The sequence below is a fragment of the Pseudophryne corroboree genome, chromosome 3 (assembly GCF_028390025.1).
Source record: "Pseudophryne corroboree isolate aPseCor3 chromosome 3, aPseCor3.hap2, whole genome shotgun sequence".
In the NCBI taxonomy this organism is placed as follows: domain Eukaryota; kingdom Metazoa; phylum Chordata; class Amphibia; order Anura; family Myobatrachidae; genus Pseudophryne; species Pseudophryne corroboree.
The window spans coordinates 757,740,253-757,753,059 of NC_086446.1; the positions used below are offsets into that span (position 1 = coordinate 757,740,253).

General features: G+C 44.4%; 1 protein-coding gene across 1 annotated transcript in view; it reads left to right on the forward strand.

Annotated features, from left to right (window-relative positions):
- Window positions 1-12,807, forward strand: part of LOC135057423 (ovostatin-like) — a 202,389-nt gene that overhangs the window by 94,401 nt on the left and 95,181 nt on the right. The window contains exons 6-8 of the mRNA XM_063963315.1: window positions 255-423; window positions 8,130-8,214; window positions 8,619-8,730. Of these exons, the coding sequence (XP_063819385.1) occupies window positions 255-423; window positions 8,130-8,214; window positions 8,619-8,730 (366 nt within the window). The remainder of the gene's footprint in view (window positions 1-254; window positions 424-8,129; window positions 8,215-8,618; window positions 8,731-12,807) is intronic.

Sequence of the window (12,807 nt, forward strand, 5' to 3'; positions counted from 1 at the left end):
TTCAGGGTTAGGGTCACACTGTTCATTCAATGGACTTGTGTATTCACTTGCAGCACCTGTGCAGTCAATCGCCAGCAATTTCTGCACCCCTCGGAAATTGCTTTTTGTTAAGTTCTAATTCATCATTTCAATCTTTAAAGCAAATCATTTTCAAAGTCCATATGAAAATGACTAACCCGTGTACCGCTGAGACAAGGGCTTTACCATAACTGTTTATTCACCGGATGATCCCCACTTCCCCATCTCTCCTCCAGGATCCTTTAAGAACCAAAATAGCCCAGTGGTCGCAACAAGAATCTGACCATGGGGTGGTCAACTTGGAATTCCAGCTGATCAATGACGCTACTCCTGGGTCTTACATGATTTCAGCGGAAAGAGAAAAGGGTTCTCCGGTTACGGAATGGTTTACCGTGCAAGAATCTGGTATTTAATCCAATATATTGTGCAGTCTATGATTGTGGCGATCAAAATTCCACTCGCATACAGTAGTCGGCCATTAAGAGAATTGATCCGGGATGGTTTGTGTTCATGAATGTAATGTATATGCTTTGTATACGAATCCTGTTTTGGAAAGTGACAAACCTGTGTTTAGTTGCCTATCAATGTAATCGGGTGACAATCATCTAGGGTAATTACATGTTCCCGATGAGCATTCCGTGGACTTTCACGGTTGCGGCCGCATGCTACTTCTGACACTGCTACTGCCACTGCTCCCATGGTAAAGAGAGAACACAGGGGGAGAACACAGGGGGAGATGTATCTAGCCTTGGCAATACCATGCCTTGTAAGTGATTGCCCTTTTTTTAAAAACAAAATCCAAGATCAGACTGCATACCGCGTCTATGGCTATCTCAAACACCATTACCCAAAAAGGTGTTAAAAAAACAAACAAAAACACTCTGGTAAATGGGATATACTGCAGCATGTCTGCAGAGGAGCATGATGCCTAGCTAGAACTACAACAGAATCACTGTCCTGCGATTCCCAGAATAAAGACGTGGGGCAGGATGTATTACATTCAATGAAAAGGTAAAATCTGTTGACCTTGGGAATGTATAGGTGACATGTGATTTAATTTTGAGACTAGCATTAAAAGTTTCTTTAAAATGTCATCACAGATTACTGTGTATTGGCAAAATTGAAATTGTGAGGTGACCCATAGACCGGCCCCTAGTGTAGTAGCTAGAGATGAGCGCCGGAAATTTTTCGGGTTTTGTGTTTTGGTTTTGGGTTCGGTTCCGCTGCCGTGTTTTGGGTTCGACCGCGTTTTGGCAAAACCTCACCGAATTTTTTTGTCGGATTCGGGTGTGTTTTGGATTCGGGTGTTTTTTTCAAAAAACCCTAAAAAACAGCTTAAATCATAGAATTTGGGGGTCATTTTGATCCCAAAGTATTATTAACCTCAAAAACCATAATTTCCACTCATTTTCAGTCTATTCTGAATACCTCACACCTCACAATATTATTTTTAGTCCTAAAATTTGCACCGAGGTCGCTGTGTGAGTAAGATAAGCGACCCTAGTGGCCGACACAAACACCGGGCCCATCTAGGAGTGGCACTGCAGTGTCACGCAGGATGTCCCTTCCAAAAAACCCTCCCCAAACAGCACATGACGCAAAGAAAAAAAGAGGCGCAATGAGGTAGCTGTGTGAGTAAGATAAGCGACCCTAGTGGCCGACACAAACACCGGGCCCATCTAGGAGTGGCACTGCAGTGTCACGCAGGATGTCCCTTCCAAAAAACCCTCCCCAAACAGCACATGACGCAAAGAAAAAAAGAGGCGCAATGAGGTAGCTGACTGTGTGAGTAAGATAAGCGACCCTAGTGGCCGACACAAACACCGGGCCCATCTAGGAGTGGCACTGCAGTGTCACGCAGGATGGCCCTTCCAAAAAACCCTCCCCAAACAGCACATGACGCAAAGAAAAAAAGAGGCGCAATGAGGTAGCTGACTGTGTGAGTAAGATAAGCGACCCTAGTGGCCGACACAAACACCGGGCCCATCTAGGAGTGGCACTGCAGTGTCACGCAGGATGGCCCTTCCAAAAAACCCTCCCCAAACAGCACATGACGCAAAGAAAAATAAAAGAAAAAAGAGGTGCAAGATGGAATTGTCCTTGGGCCCTCCCACCCACCCTTATGTTGTATAAACAGGACATGCACACTTTAACCAACCCATCATTTCAGTGACAGGGTCTGCCACACGACTGTGACTGATATGACGGGTTGGTTTGGACCCCCCCCAAAAAAGAAGCAATTAATCTCTCCTTGCACAAACTGGCTCTACAGAGGCAAGATGTCCACCTCATCATCATCCTCCGATATATCACCGTGTACATCCCCCTCCTCACAGATTATCAATTCGTCCCCACTGGAATCCACCATCTCAGCTCCCTGTGTACTTTGTGGAGGCAATTGCTGCTGGTCAATGTCTCCGCGGAGGAATTGATTATAATTCATTTTAATGAACATCATCTTCTCCACATTTTCTGGATGTAACCTCGTACGCCGATTGCTGACAAGGTGAACGGCGGCACTAAACACTCTTTCGGAGTACACACTTGTGGGAGGGCAACTTAGGTAGAATAAAGCCAGTTTGTGCAAGGGCCTCCAAATTGCCTCTTTTTCCTGCCAGTATAAGTACGGACTGTGTGACGTGCCTACTTGGATGCGGTCACTCATATAATCCTCCACCATTCTTTCAATGTTGAGAGAATCATATGCAGTGACAGTAGACGACATGTCCGTAATCGTTGTCAGGTCCTTCAGTCCGGACCAGATGTCAGCATCAGCAGTCGCTCCAGACTGCCCTGCATCACCGCCAGCGGGTGGGCTCGGAATTCTGAGCCTTTTCCTCGCACCCCCAGTTGAGGGAGAATGTGAAGGAGGAGATGTTGACAGGTCGCGTTCCGCTTGACTTGACAATTTTGTCACCAGCAGGTCTTTGCACCCAAGCAGACTTGTGTCTGCCGGAAAGAGAGATTCAAGGTAGGTTTTAAATCTAGGATCGAGCACGGTGGCCAAAATGTAGTGCTCTGATTTCAACAGATTGACCACCCGTGAATCCTTGTTAAGCGAATTAAGGGCTGCATCCACAAGTCCCACATGCCTAGCGGAATCGCTCCCTTTTAGCTCCTTCTTCAATGCCTCCAGCTTCTTCTGCAAAAGCCTGATGAGGGGAATGACCTGACTCAGGCTGGCAGTGTCTGAACTGACTTCACGTGTGGCAAGTTCAAAGGGCATCAGAACCTTGCACAACGTTGAAATCATTCTCCACTGCACTTGAGACAGGTGCATTCCACCTCCTATATCGTGCTCAATTGTATAGGCTTGAATGGCCTTTTGCTGCTCCTCCAACCTCTGAAGCATATAGAGGGTTGAATTCCACCTCGTTACCACTTCTTGCTTCAGATGATGGCAGGGCAGGTTCAGTAGTTTTTGGTGGTGCTCCAGTCTTCTGTACGTGGTGCCTGTACGCCGAAAGTGTCCCGCAATTCTTCTGGCCACCGACAGCATCTCTTGCACGCCCCTGTCGTTTTTTAAAAAATTCTGCACCACCAAATTCAAGGTATGTGCAAAACATGGGACGTGCTGGAATTTGCCCATATTTAATGCACACACAATATTGCTGGCGTTGTCCGATGCCACAAATCCACAGGAGAGTCCAATTGGGGTAAGCCATTCTGCGATGATCTTCCTCAGTTGCCGTAAGAGGTTTTTAGCTGTGTGCGTATTCTGGAAAGCGGTGATACAAAGCGTAGCCTGCCTAGGAAAGAGTTGGCGTTTGCGAGATGCTGCTACTGGTGCCGCCGCTGCTGTTCTTGCGGCGGGAGTCCATACATCTACCCAGTGGGCTGTCACAGTCATATAGTCCTGACCCTGCCCTGCTCCACTTGTCCACATGTCCGTGGTTAAGTGGACATTGGGTACAACTGCATTTTTTAGGACACTGGTGAGTCTTTTTCTGACGTCTGTGTACATTCTCGGTATCGCCTGCCTACAGAAGTGGAACCTAGATGGTATTTGGTAACGGGGGCACACTGCCTCAATAAATTGTCTAGTTCCCTGTGAACTAACGGCGGATACCGGACGCACGTCTAACACCAACATAGTTGTCAAGGCCTCAGTTATCCGCTTTGCAGCAGGATGACTGCTGTGATATTTCATCTTCCTCGCAAAGGACTGTTGGACAGTCAATTGCTTACTGGAAGTAGTACAAGTGGGCTTACGACTTCCCCTCTGGGATGACCATCGACTCCCAGCAGCAACAACAGCAGCGCCAGCAGCAGTAGGCGTTACACGCAAGGATGCATCGGAGGAATCCCAGGCAGGAGAGGACTCGTCAGAATTGCCAGTGACATGGCCTGCAGGACTATTGGCATTCCTGGGGAAGGAGGAAATTGACACTGAGGGAGTTGGTGGGGTGGTTTGCGTGAGCTTGGTTACAAGAGGAAGGGATTTACTGGTCAGTGGACTGCTTCCGCTGTCGCCCAAAGTTTTTGAACTTGTCACTGACTTATTATGAATGCGCTGCAGGTGACGTATAAGGGAGGATGTTCCGAGGTGGTTAACGTCCTTACCCCTACTTATTACAGCTTGACAAAGGGAACACACGGCTTGACAAATGTTGTCCGCATTTCTGGTGAAATACTTCCACACCGAAGAGCTGATTTTTTTGGTATTTTCACCAGGCATGTCAACGGCCATATTCCTCCCACGGACAACAGGTGTCTCCCCGGGTGCCTGACTTAAACAAACCACCTCACCATCAGAATCCTCCTGGTCAATTTCCTCCCCAGCGCCAGCAACACCCATATCCCCCTCATCCTGGTGTACTTCAACACTGACATCTTCAATCTGACTATCAGGAACTGGACTGCGGGTGCTCCTTCCAGCACTTGCAGGGGGCGTGCAAATGGTGGAAGGCGCATGCTCTTCACGTCCAGTGTTGGGAAGGTCAGGCATCGCAACCGACACAATTGGACTCTCCTTGTGGATTTGGGATTTCGAAGAACGCACAGTTCTTTGCGGTGCTTTTGCCAGCTTGAGTCTTTTCAGTTTTCTAGCGAGAGGCTGAGTGCTTCCATCCTCATGTGAAGCTGAACCACTAGCCATGAACATAGGCCAGGGCCTCAGCCGTTCCTTGCCACTCCGTGTGGTAAATGGCATATTGGCAAGTTTACGCTTCTCCTCCGACAATTTTATTTTAGGTTTTGGAGTCCTTTTTTTACTGATATTTGGTGTTTTGGATTTGACATGCTCTGTACTATGACATTGGGCATCGGCCTTGGCAGACGACGTTGCTGGCATTTCATCATCTCGGCCATGACTAGTGGCAGCAGCTTCAGCACGAGGTGGAAGTGGATCTTGATCTTTCCCTAATTTTGGAACCTCAACATTTTTGTTCTCCATATTTTAATAGGCACAACTAAAAGGCACCTCAGGTAAACAATGGAGATGGATGGATACTAGTATACAATTATGGATGGACTGCCGAGTGCCGACACAGAGGTAGCTACAGCCGTGGACTATTGTACTGTACTGTGTCTGCTGCTAATATAGACTGGATGATAATGAGATGTAGTATGTATGTATAAAGAAGAAAGAAAGAAAAAAACCACGGGTAGGTGGTATACAATTATGGATGGACTGCCGAGTGCCGACACAGAGGTAGCTACAGCCGTGGACTACCGTACTGTACTGTGTCTGCTGCTAATATAGACTGGATGATAATGAGATGTAGTATGTATAAAGAAGAAAGAAAAAAAAAAACCACGGGTAGGTGGTATACAATTATGGACGGACTGCCGAGTGCCGACACAGAGGTAGCTACAGCCGTGGACTACCGTACTGTACTGTGTCTGCTGCTAATATAGACTGGATGATAATGAGATGTAGTATGTATAAAGAAGAAAGAAAAAAAAACCACGGGTAGGTGGTATACAATTATGGATGGACTGCCGAGTGCCGACACAGAGGTAGCTACAGCCGTGGACTACCGTACTGTACTGTGTCTGCTGCTAATATATACTGGATGATAATGAGATGTAGTATGTATAAAGAAGAAAGAAAAAAAAACCACGGGTAGGTGGTATACAATTATGGATGGACTGCCGAGTGCCGACACAGAGGTAGCTACAGCCGTGGACTACCGTACTGTGTCTGCTGCTAATATAGACTGGATGATAATGAGATGTAGTATGTATAAAGAAGAAAGAAAAAAAAAACCACGGGTAGGTGGAATACAATTATGGACGGACTGCCGAGTGCCGACACAGAGGTAGCTACAGCCGTGGACTACCGTACTGTACTGTGTCTGCTGCTAATATAGGCTGGATGATAATGAGATGTAGTATGTATAAAGAAGAAAGAAAAAAAAACCACGGGTAGGTGGTATACAATTATGGATGGACTGCCGAGTGCCGACACAGAGGTAGCTACAGCCGTGGACTACCGTACTGTGTCTGCTGCTAATATAGACTGGATGATAATGAGATGTAGTATGTATAAAGAAGAAAGAAAAAAAAAACCACGGGTAGGTGGTATACAATTATGGACGGACTGCCGAGTGCCGACACAGAGGTAGCTACAGCCGTGGACTACCGTACTGTGTCTGCTGCTAATATAGACTGGTTGATAATGAGATGTAGTATGTATAAAGAAGAAAAAAAAAACACGGGTAGGTGGTATACAATTATGGACGGACTGCCGAGTGCCGACACAGAGGTAGCTACAGCCGTGGACTACCGTACTGTACTGTGTCTGCTGCTAATATAGACTGGATGATAATGAGATGTAGTATGTATAAAGAAGAAAGAAAAAAAAAACCACGGGTAGGTGGTATACAATTATGGATGGACTGCCGAGTGCCGACACAGAGGTAGCTACAGCCGTGAACTACCGTACTGTGTCTGCTGCGACTGGATGATAAATAATGATATAAAAAATATATATATATCACTACTGCAGCCGGACAGGTATATATTATATAATGACGGACCTGCTGGACACTGTCTGTCAGCAGAATGAGTTTTTTATTTTATAGAATAAAAAAACACCACACAAGTCACACGACGTGTGTTTAACTTTTACAGGCAGACATTCACAATACAATATAGTATACTATATACTGGTGGTCAGGTCACTGGTCAGTCACACTGGCAGTGGCACTCCTGCAGAAAAAAAGTGTGCACTGTTTAATTTTAATATGTACTCCTGGCTCCTGCTATAACCTAACTGCTCCCCAGTCTCCCCCACAATTAAGCTGTGTGAGCACAGTCAGATATTATACATAGATGATGCAGCAGCACACTGGGCTGAGCACAGATATGGTATGTGACTGAGTCACTGTGTATCGTTTTTTCAGGCAAAGAACGGATTATATTAAATAATATAAAACTGCACTGGTGGTCACTGGTCAGTCACTAGTATAACTAACTAATACTATCAGCAAAATTCTGCACTCTCTGTCTGAGTACTCCTCCTAAGCTCCAGTAAATGAAGTGTCACTGTCTCACTCTGTCACTAGTATAACTAACTAATACTATCAGCAAAATTCTGCACTCTCTGTCTGAGTACTCCTCCTAAGCTCCAGTAAATGAAGTGTCACTGTCTCACTCTCACTCTCCTATCTATTTCTTCTCTAAACGGAGAGGACGCCAGCCACGTCCTCTCCCTATGAATCTCAATGCACGTGTAAAATGGCGGCGACGCGCGGCTCCTTATATAGAATCCGAGTCTCGCGATAGAATCCGAGCCTCGCGAGAATCCGACAGCGTCATGATGACGTTCGGGCGCGCTCGGGTTAACCGAGCAAGGCGGGAAGATCCGAGTCGCTCGGATCCGTGTAAAAAAAGCTGAAGTTCGGGCGGGTTCGGATTCCGAGGAACCGAACCCGCTCATCTCTAGTAGTAGCCCCAGTCCCATTTACTTGATACATTCTGGGTGGCTGTAATAGGTTACAGAGAACCCTTTAGGGCACTGCAAAAAATACTTGAACTGGGGTTTTAATGCACGGTGGTCCTCGGGGTATTACAACCCGCTGTGTGTGGTGGGGGGGTTTCTTTCACAAGCCCTCAATCTACATTATAGACAGTATTATTAACCTTTTGTTTCTGCTCCTTTGCAGTGACGCCCAGATTTGAAATTAAAGTGGATGCTCCTAACAGTTTATCGGTGACAACAGATGAGCTGAAATTCAATGTTTCCGCTATGTACGTAAATTCAGTGCTCCGCCCACCCCCCTCCCCTCAAAAAGAAAAATATTGAAAAATTTTTTGAGCAATTAACAATTGTGATGTCTCTCCACCAATCTTCCTGTGTTTTTTGTATTTTGGGACTAAGGGGGACATGTACAGTACTAATTTACTAAACAGTGATAAAAGTGGAGAAGTGAGCCAGAGGAGAATTTGCCCATGGAAACCAATCGGCATTGACGTAACCGTTATAATTTGCGTAATATAAACATATACAATGCAGCTGATTGGTTGCCATGGGCAAATTCTCCACTGGCTCACTTCTCCACTTTTATCACTGCTTAGTACATGTCCCCCTTAATGTATAGTGAGGATGGGCTTAGAACTGAGTAGCCAACTTTTCCTGCACGCCTCTCCCTCAGATATACATACGGTGAGCCTGTGGTTGGTTCCGCTGTGGTTCAGTATTGCAAGCAGCCAGAATTTTACGGCAGACGACAAAACGGCTCCAGCTGTTCTAACATGACCGGAGAGGTAAGTGCAGAGACACTGCGGCCTACTTTATGCTCAAGTGAGGACCGGATACAGTACAGACGGGAGCTGAGAGTTATCATCCTTTTTGACCTAATTTGTACTTTGCACTATGATTTGTGTACTTACCTTTTTGCCTTTATCATCTGCTATCTTATTATATTGTAAATTCTCTATACTCCGACTTGCACTCAGATGATTGCTTCATAAATGTCCTGCTATCTACTGTCGGTACAGAGGTACGCGGGGTTCTTACACATAGCCGACTGCATTTCATAGCCGGTTGCAAATGGGCAGGCTGACATCTGTGTGGTTTCGTCCAGCTAGCACTTTGGCCTATGTCATATGCTCGTACACAATTATGGTGCCCGGGTCAAAATTAAGGCTAAAAAGAAGCATTTGCATGCAAGTCAGACCAGCCCATAGGAATGTATGAGACCAAACCTACGAGCGAATTATTGTCAATTGTTCTTTTTCTCGCACAGCCTGTAACTTGACAGGTAGGAGTTGATTGGCTGGTACTTTTATTTCTCAAAGGGGTCTAGTTATCGTTGATTACATAATAAATGCGATTGTACCGAGCCAGTGTATCAACTGGCACCCGCAGAGACGGGGGGTTCTGAAAGCTGCCAGGGGGGAGGGGGGGAGTTCTGCGCATGCGTTGTCCTGCTTGATCGCTCATGCACAGGGAGATTTCCGGGGGTGTAGCCCATAGGCAGTGGTGCAAGTAGAAAAAATGTCTTAGTGGTACTTAGTGATTCTGTCTTGCATTCAGGGGATGCTAAAGATTTGTGGTTGGCCCCCGAAAACTAGTGTTTTGGGGGATTAAGCTGCACATATTCATTGATAGATATATATATATATATATATATATATTCATTGATATATGTATGGTAAAGAAGTTCCACCATACCATAAGTTTCACCTTTTTAGGAGCGTATTCATCGTGGAAAAAATTGTGCAATGAGAATGTTTAGTTTTCAATTCTCATTGTATTCTCTCACAATTTTTTCACTATTCACTATGCCTTTATGAAAAAATTATCACTTCCGAAAAACTGGTCTTTGAGAAGTCCATTTTACAGAAAGTGATAACTTTCCACCTCTAAAGCTGCAGCATCCACCAGCCCCTACCGCCAGCACTACCTTACTTGTGTGTCCAGGGGGCGGCCACCCCCTCCCCCAGCCAACAATTTACATATGTGTCACTGCCGCTCCGCCCACCACCAACCATCGTACTGCCGGGGCTGACCGGCTGTGAGTGACCAATAGATAGTGATACCTGCAGCCACGGCCCCCCTCCCCCGCATCGTGCTGCAGCGGTGGCACCAGCGCTGCCCCCTACCCCACGGGTGGCTAGTAATTGCCGGGCAGCCCAGCTGCAGAAAGAATTGCTAAAGCCACGTCACCCCCACTCCCCCGTGCCACCTGCACCTTATTACAGGGGCCTGCCCAGCTGCAGAGATCACACTGCAGCCATGCCACCACCCCCAGGGTTGCACAAACTGTGAAGGGATTAGGGGGTTGTTCGCCATCTCAGGATGGCAAACAGTTTCTCGATCAAACTCCAAAAACTTTTTTTTCCGGAGTTTGATGAATGTCACAATTTCTACATCTCCTGGGGAGTGTAGAAATTGTGACATTTTAAGGATGATGAATAGACCCCGGCCCTTAGTGATACTGTAACTCAAGGTTTTCAGAACCTAATGTAGCATATGCTGTTAGATTGATTGACTGGTGCATTTAGCTTCACTCCTATGTATATGAAGACCTCCTACATCAAAAGAATAAATTTGAGGTTTAGTTTCAAGAGAAAGATTTTATTAAAAACTGGAGGCACAATCTGGTCTTCAAAATCTGGTCTTCTCTATAGCAGTAAGAACTGTAGTTGGATCACAATGCTAAAGGCAAGGCTTCATTTTGCTGATGACCGTAGGGCAAAATGAAGTCCATAGGTAAAAACCTATGGACTTGGGTGTACAGATTTCCTGCCAAGTTCCTTAATCCTTTGACCCTCATTTAGCCATCAGTACACTTGGATTAGTGAAGGTGCACAGTGATAAATTAGTAGTGCCACACTGATATAATCTGAGGGTTTGCTGTACTTGTTGGATTGCTCGTGTCAGGCTTAATTTGGATTAGTCCACTTATATTTTACCATCCTACATGTGCGGTTTATCGCCTTAATTTGGTGGCAAAATCATAATGATTGCGAGTGTGAAAAAGCCCTGATGTGCCAGCCTATTGTAGCAAAGACCCTAAATTGGAAAACACCCCTCCCCCAATCCTTAATATTGTATTGCTGACATGAACAATGCCGACGCGGTAAAAATTGAACAGTACAAGTCAACATTATGACTCTTTATAGTCTGTCGACTTCCTGAAAGTTTTGAGCTCAGTCCTCGGAAGTTTTTTTTTTAACGTGACACCACAACAGAGGGGAAAACTGCTTTAATGCCACTGTGTCTCTCCAGGAGCTATGAAAAAGTAGGCGCATGGGTGTGTTATTTATTTATTTATATATATATATATATATATATATATTCTCGTATATTCCACACTCTAGCCTTTTATATCAATTGCTGGGGTAGCATCCATATGGGCATGTGTCACCAGGACCAGTCCATTAAAATATAGAAGTACAAATCAGGAACACTCACCAGTCTTCATAAGCCTTTTTTTATTAGTAGCATCAGGAAATCAGCATAGGGGTATCGACGTTTCGGGACACGCAGGTCTTGACAAAGGGACCTGCGTGTCCCAAAACGTTGATACCCCTATGCTGATTTCCTGATGCTTATGAAGACTGGTGAGTGCTCCTGATTTGTACATATATATATATATATATATATATATATAATTAGAACACAAATATTCAGAGTGCGCACTGATGCAATGGTATAATTAGAATTAAGATGAATATTTAAATTAAAATCCAACCAGCATAACTGGAATGACAGATTATTTTTAATAAAAATTAAAATTTATAGTATACGTAGTTCTATAAGCACAATACACATTTATGCAGAAACAGTGTATATTATATATATCTCATAAAACCCAACGTGTTTCGTCCATTATGGACTTCATCAGGGGTACAGGTCACAGCTGGTAGGGTAAATGGAGGAGAGAGAAGAGGAGAAAAAGGAGCAACTGAGATACATCAAATGGTGTCATATCTTCATCAACCAGTTAATTTCATAAATTCGTTTCACAATATATATATAAAAGGTCAGGAGGAGTGTGGACAAGACGTAAGGTTGCAACTTCAAGTCTATATAATGCGAAAGATTTGATGTCAGGGAGTCTACTCCTGCAATAATAGGGCGTCCTGGTGGTAACTCTCTATTTTTGTGAACTTTCGGTAATTGATAGAATAAAGGCATAGTGGGGGATTTTTTACATAGGTAGTCAAACTCTTCTTTGTAGATTAAGTTGTTCCTTTTAGCATTATTCAAAAGTTCATACAATGAATTTTGAAATTCAGGAGTCGGATCTTTATCTAGTTTAACATATGTTGTTTCGTCATCCAATATATTATATGATTCTTTTAGATACAAAGATCTATCTTGTAAAACTACCGCACCCCCTTTGTCAGCAGATTTGATGATTATGCTTGGATCTTTTGCTAGATTCTTAATAGCATTTCTTTCTAGTGGGGTAATATTATTATTATATTTAGGATTATAGGTTTTCATTTTCCTAAAGACATCTCTGACGGACTCATAGAAGATATCCACATGGCTCCCGCGGGACTCCACGGGATAGAATTTTGAGGGGAGAGAAACAAGAGGCTTTTCTTTAGGCTCATAGGATAATTTAGGGACGGGATTTTTAAAAAAATGTCTCTGTACCGTTAAATTCCTAACATATCGATTTTAAATCAATGAACAGGTTAAATTTGTCCGTTTTTCCATTCGGAGCAAATTTTAGGCCCTTTGCTAGTACCGATTTTTCGGCAATAGAAAGTTCCTTCGTTGATAGGTTGATAATTCCTGTTTCTGAGGTAGTGATTGTGCTTTTAGTTTTTTTGGGGTGTTTTCTACTTCCTCTATTTCCTCTTCTTCCTCTTCTTCCTCTC